The sequence below is a fragment of the Solanum tuberosum genome, unplaced genomic scaffold (genome assembly GCF_000226075.1).
Source record: "Solanum tuberosum cultivar DM 1-3 516 R44 unplaced genomic scaffold, SolTub_3.0 scf00070, whole genome shotgun sequence".
Lineage (NCBI taxonomy): Eukaryota > Viridiplantae > Streptophyta > Magnoliopsida > Solanales > Solanaceae > Solanum > Solanum tuberosum.
In genome coordinates, this window is record NW_006238996.1 from 1,051,446 (window position 1) to 1,058,279 (window position 6,834).

General features: G+C 34.0%; 1 protein-coding gene across 1 annotated transcript; it reads right to left on the reverse strand.

Moving 5' to 3' along the window:
• Window positions 1–1,814: 1,814 nt before the first annotated feature.
• Window positions 1,815–6,592, reverse strand: LOC102606182 (homeobox protein knotted-1-like 3). The gene is made up of 6 exons (XM_006345575.2): window positions 5,664–6,592; window positions 4,293–4,413; window positions 2,843–3,036; window positions 2,640–2,771; window positions 2,417–2,553; window positions 1,815–2,342 (listed from the first exon to the last, which is right to left on the reverse strand). The coding sequence occupies exons 1-6, from the start codon at window positions 6,159–6,161 to the stop codon at window positions 2,339–2,341; spliced, it is 1,086 nt and encodes a 361-aa protein (XP_006345637.1). The 5' UTR covers window positions 6,162–6,592; the 3' UTR covers window positions 1,815–2,338.
• Window positions 6,593–6,834: the final 242 nt, after the last annotated feature.

The following is a 6,834-nucleotide window of genomic DNA, read 5'->3' on the forward strand; positions in this document are numbered from 1 at the left end:
TTTTTTTTTCTATAGGCCCAAAAACAGGGGAAATTCTGTCCAATTTTTTGTAAATTTTCATCAAGGCATGCCTTTAGCATCCCACTATTTAACATCGGTCATGATCCTAAATTGAATTGTAACACAAGTGATGCAACTAATGAATGCATATCATCCATGGACATAAGAAGATCATTTGTGTGTAGTAATCTTAAGGAAATCATAAAAATATTTTATAATTGGATTAGATATTATGACAATGTGATTGTGCGGTTTAATAAATATTAGAATGGTTGGAGTGAATATTGTGTTTGAATTTAGTTTGTAAGACTAAAGATAATGCTTTGGGATGATACTTGTTAAATATGGTGAAATTTTATTTTTAATAGGTATTTTTTATTTTTTTATGACGTATATATGTTAATTATAATAGTTGCTAAATGGCACAAATTGATTGTGGCTATACTTATTGTGGGAGTTCTACAAACTATCGTAACAATAAGTTGTGGGTATTACTATTCATTGACCTTTTTAGTGCATTATAAAAATTAATGGTTTTCGTTTTTATTTTATTGTAATACAACTTAAAAATATGCATATGACTTTTATTAGCTGCAATTGTTCTAACGGATCTTGATATACACCTTTTCATTGAGTCCATAATTGCACTATTCCACTTGGAAATTTAGGTTGTAGCCATTTGAACATATATTTTTTTTTGTAACTAAATTGTAGGTTAAATAGAGACAATAATACGATTGTCACTAATTGTTTGAACTATTAGTGACAAAAATTACGGTCACAATTGAATATAAAATTTTGTTGCTAAAGTTTACTATGATTAACTACAAATTCTAGTTCGTCACCTATTGTCAATATATTTTTCTGACAAAGTTTTTCATATCTAAAATCTAACTAATTTTAGGACAAAAAATGATTTGTCACTAATTGAGAATATCATTAATGACAAAATAATGTGTCACCGGTGACTTCAAATTCGTGGCTTATTGTACTCAACAAATGGCGCCAATTTACTTTTTGGTGGGAAACTCAATTGGACAAAACTTCGCCACGAATTTTTCTGTTTCGTCACTAATAATATAAGCCTCATGTATTTAACCACAAAATTTAATTTTTGTCACTAAAAGTGAATAATTAGTGACAAATTTCATGCCGTAGCTAAAAATTTCGTAGCTATATATCACATTTGTTGTAGTGATGGTTCCAAAACAAGATCTTCATTACTTCGTAGATGATTGTAATATGCGTTGTATTTGTAAGGAACTTCATTGAAGGGGAAGAGTCATTGAAGAGAAGAGTTAAGAGGGTACAAGTTGGGAGTACTATTCCTTAGGTGTTACAACGGTGATTGTAAATCTTAAAATTGCCCCGAGTTTAGTGGAGATAGTTTGAAAAAAATCCTACAGAGGCGGATCGTTGTTTCTGTGTCCCTTGAGTAAGTAGTATTCCACGCTAAATACTTGCGTTGATTTTACTTTGTTTTGTAATTTATCTTTCTTGCACAGTTATTCAAAGAACCTGATCATTTGACTACATAGGTCGCAACAAAGTAACACTAGTCAAGTCGATCTCACCATGAACTGATGTAATATTTTTATCGAATATAATATACTAATTTCTTACCTGCAATTGTCATACTGCTTTCCATCTTAAACATGTCAACAATGTTGAGGTAAATATAATTTCTGAACCTAAGCGAGTTCCGTCCATGCAAATATTTGTATCAATAATAGTAACACCACCACACGATTCTTTCTTCTTTCTTATTTTTTCATCACATTGTAAACGATAACACGATATATGAGCCATCTATGCATAGAGCTAAGAATACCTACCCAATCTTAATTCTTACATGACCACAAGAAAAGTATTAATAAAACTGGGATTATTCAACTGTACATCCCCCATATCTAACCCCATACAAAAATGTGGTAGTAATTTTTGCAAGCTGTATGATCGAGTCACTGAGGTTTCCACCCATTCAAGTGCACACAAAATTGATACAGATATTGATGTAGTCAATCCCAACTAATTTGTGATTAAACTATAGTTGACTGTGATTGACATATATTAGACACCGTACGCTCTCCCCATCAGACAATTACGTAAATAACTAGCCTTTTCCTCAACAAATCATCATATCAATCGATCTTTTGATTAAGTAGGATCTGTCTGTAATAGTTGTAGTTGTCCTGCAGTTGCGAAATAACTGACCTGTTGCTTTAACTGAATGAGTCCATCTTTCTATATACTACATACAGATAGTAGCTGGACACTTGGGCTCGTCCAAGGAAGCTTGCTAATAACTTCCCTTACATGATGAGTAGTATTTTCAGATTCACCTAGATTAGATTTGAATAATTAAGTTACTTGAAATCATTTACAATTTATTATCTATGCTCAACTTACATAATACCTTTTGCGTTTGCTCTTCAAAGCTGTAGAAGAGGAAGGATTACTGTGCCAGTTCCTTTTCCTTTGGTTGATAAACCAATTATTTATCTGCTTTAGTTGAAGACCTGTCTCTTGTACCAGTTTTGCCTTATCTTCCTCCTGCAAGAGAAAAAAGGATGCTGTTTAGTACGTCCACAGGTTAATTAACTCAGCGTGGAAGACTGGATTGGCAACTAAAAGCTTACAGTGGGGTATGGCCACTTTGAATGTGATTGCCACCAAGCTTTCAAGACAGAGGTAGTATCGCCGGGGAGTTTTCCTGCCCTTCTCTTTCGAAGAATTTCCTCTCTAATATCCACTAGTTTTTCCTTGTAACCCTATTTATGATTTAAAGGAGTTGGATGAGTTACATTGAACACAGTTACATAGAACAATATAGCTCCTTTACCTGTTTCAACTCGTGCTTTAACTCCTGCCTCACACGCTCCATCAATGATCTCTCACTCTCTGTTGGGATCAAAGGACCAAAGCCCATGCTATCATGACCATCTAAACTTCCCTCAAACAAATTGGCATCACTATCCACCTGTTCATCTTCATCATCAGACATTGTAGCACCTGTACCTTCTCCTGGAGAAACTCCTGCATAAGCAACACACACATGTAGAAACAATATATCTTTAGTAAATGGCTAAAACGTTTTATACAGTTTTTACAGTGTATCAAGGTAACCTAACCAGGTTAGCCCGGAAAAGATATAAAGAAGAGATAACAGTGATAAACTTAACAGGAAGTAATTTCAACTTCCCCAAAAGAAAAAGAAAACAAGAAGAAACACATGAAACGTTAATTTTTTTTTAGATATCATGCACAAGTCGTTTGATTTAGAACTGTTTATGATCTTTGAGAAAAGAATTAAGTGTATTCTACCATACTGAACAGGGGATACACACATAGAAAAAGTCATATCTTTTTCCATTCATTAGTTTTTATCAGCTGCCTCAAACCACAAGGAAGTATCAAACCAAATAGGTGGAAAAAAAATAATGTCCTTCAAAGAGAAACAAGTCCAACTGACTATAGAGAAAATGCACTTTTTACTTTTCTTCCTCAACTGTATGACAGGCATGAGAAGGTTAACAAATGCATTTCTATAAATAGTCATATTTGTAGCTTAAAACATCACCGAGAGAAGACTCAAAGAGCTCAATAGTTTAATTCAATGTGATGATCATTTGCTACCATGTTTTCATGCTTGCAATTCCCAAGACCAACCATAGACCGTAGAACTGTCTAGTTTGATACTTCTAACAGATTCGCCACATATATGTTTAAGAACTTACCCGATATAATGGAAAAATAGTTTCTACCACTGAAATCAAATGTTAAAATTTGAACAAATGACATGAAACTCTATCGTACAGTTGTTCTGTTCTAAAAGGGCACGCTCAAAAAAGATAACAGACCTATTTAAGTGAATTATGAATATCAGGTAAATCATTACACAAATCTCTCCATCTCTCCCTTGGACTTATATATGCGCGACATTTATGCAGGTTAAAATGACCTAACTTAGTTCAAGAGAGTAAATAGCAACATAGAGATTATAACAGAGAGATAAGAGAATGAAGTCTGATCTGAGATTATATGAAAGTTTCATTGTAATAGTATTGAATCCAATAAGAAGAATAAAAATAAAATTATATTCAGGTTGGATTGCAAAGGAACCGAATCCATTAGATGCAATTGTTTATTTCTTGAATTAGATTGGGAATGAATGCAATATCACTTTCACAGTCCTAACATATTTTCAGAAAATATTAAATCAACAGAAGAAAATCACAAAAGTCACTGTAAATTGTAATCATAAAAATGTCTCAAAATGAATAATGGATTACCAGTTAAGCTTTGCAACGACTGCTCGATTTCCCAGCAAGCCATAACTGCTTCCATTGCATGAACACGAACATGTTGTTGTAGTTGTTCTTTAAAAGAACAAAGCAACAGGACATAATGTGTCTACAAAACAAATTGAGAGTAAAAATAAGCTCTAGCACCAAGCAATTTTGAGATCAGTTTGTGAATAAGAGATATCTCCCTAAGAGCAAGATGAAGCTAGTATAAACATCAAGGGAATATTCGCTTTAGAGTTATTATTTTGTTTCTTTTTATTCCACACCATCTGAAGAAACACATGAGTTCTAGGTACTTAGGCTACACTTTTTATTCAATAACAAACTGTGTCACTTGGCCAAAAAATAATACTGCAGAACTGAGATACAGCGCAATAAATGGTGTGAGTTCATTAATTAAGTAGACTATAATTAGATGGAAACTTTTAAAGGTTAAACTTAACATCTGATCTTGGTTTTATCAACCTTCTAATAAGTTGAAACTACTTTATGACAAGTCTCTCAATGAGATATAAGTATAAATAGAAAATATTACTTCTTCCATTATAGTCAGGACATAAGGTCCAACGGTAGCAGTCTGCAATAATTAGTGGCCCCATTCACCTAATCTGACATAAGTTCTTCTCTTGCATATACATATACGTAGTCAAATTGTTAAGATACTACTTGAGATTCCTGGAATTATCACTTGAGCAATGAAAAGAGCTTGAAATTCCTGCTCCGGGATGACATGATATATCGTTCTGCCTAAGATGTTGATGCCTCACTAAATTTTCTGTTTTGTGGCTAGTAATTTCCAAAAAGAAATTTTGATCTCTTCTAAGAAGATAAGTAGGAGCCACACAAATTGATGAGCTGACAAGTCTTGACATTTAATTCAGTTGTCCTATTATTTAAAGGACCATATGAGCTAAGACAATTGTTGTATATATATCATCTTCAACCAAACCATTGATTAAATATATGCAAGGACGGCAAAGAAAATACGAATAATTCTTAAATTCGGAACTCTCTCCATATGGTATCAAATTCTTAAAATCAACCTACAGTCACAGCAACATGATTTCTTGACTGAAATTTTGAACGTACATCTATTTTTAATTGTTTTGGGTTTACAAGAATTACCACTAAAGATGGGTGAAAACATTAATTTAGACAGAGGATTTGACAAACAAGGCTCAGACAATCCTCTCTTAATTCACTCAATCCATGAAGCAAGCAGAATCAAATCCTGAAAGAGCACACAAACTTTTTGGAATCCGTGAAATTTCAAACCTAATACTCATATAAAATCTATTGAAGGCAATTGCATATGTCCTAAAATAAAAGGAAAAGAAAGAAGAAGAAAAAGCTTACCAAAAACTGATCAAGTTCCTTATCATCAGCAAGATTCCCATGTCCAAGGCCGGAATATTTGCCTGCTACTTGCTGCGACTGTGCCAGCTGTGCATCAATCCTTGGCAACTGATCTACAGGCGTTGCTATTCGTAAGCACGCCACATGGGCTGACAACAACTGCTCAAACAATGGATGTGCCAGAATTTCAGCTTTATACCCCGCATTTTGCCAATTCACGACTTCACTCTGACCAAATTCGTCCTTATTCAAATCGGAATCATTGGATGCCTGAACATCGCTTATATTCCTCTGTAAAATCGACCTTGATAACCACTGGTTTGAGTTGGACTGCAAATTCTCTCCAGCGCCGGCAACAGTATATTGACTTTGTGGTAAAAGTATTTCTCTGTTGAGCCACGTCGGCGGCTGCTGGTGCTCTAGCGGTTTGACGTCGGACGATGACTGTTCCGGTAAACTAGTTCTCAAAATTGGTGAATTTTCATCCGGCATATCCATTTCTTGTGACAATGAACAATTTTATAAAACACACAATTTCACAACGTATTTCATTACTTATCAGAAAGTGTCTGAAACTCTACATATAAATTATCAGAAACTCATCAATCAATTAAACCCGGAATAATATAGTAGAGATGATAAGACCTTGAACTATTGGGATTTCAGAAAGTGCAACGAGAGAGAATTAATAACAACAGAGGGCACGCACAGGAAGTATATGAAATTTTTGTAGATAGAGCTTAGAGCAAAGGGGAGGAAGAAAAGTAAGAGAGAGAGATACAAAAGAGGAAGCTTCGGTGCTAGTGTCAATATATTCCGGTGAAGGGAAAACTATAAATCAGTGGTCCCTAAATGTTGGACTTGGGATTGAGGGTAAAACAAAGTGGTTGGTTTAGTCGTTGGATGTAAACGAAGAGAATGCACGCCTCTTACTTTCTCTACCTCTCTATATTAACACATATTTGAATTGTTTTTCATATTTGTCCTTTTCTTTAATAAATATTGATATTTTCTAAACGATAAATTGTACTTCCTCCATCATATTTTACATGAGGTAGTTTGACTCAACACCGAATTTAAGAAAGAAATGAAGACTTTTAAAACATGTGATAAAAAATGAATGATAGAAATTTGTGTGACGGTAAATTATTTCATTTAGGGTAAAATAGAC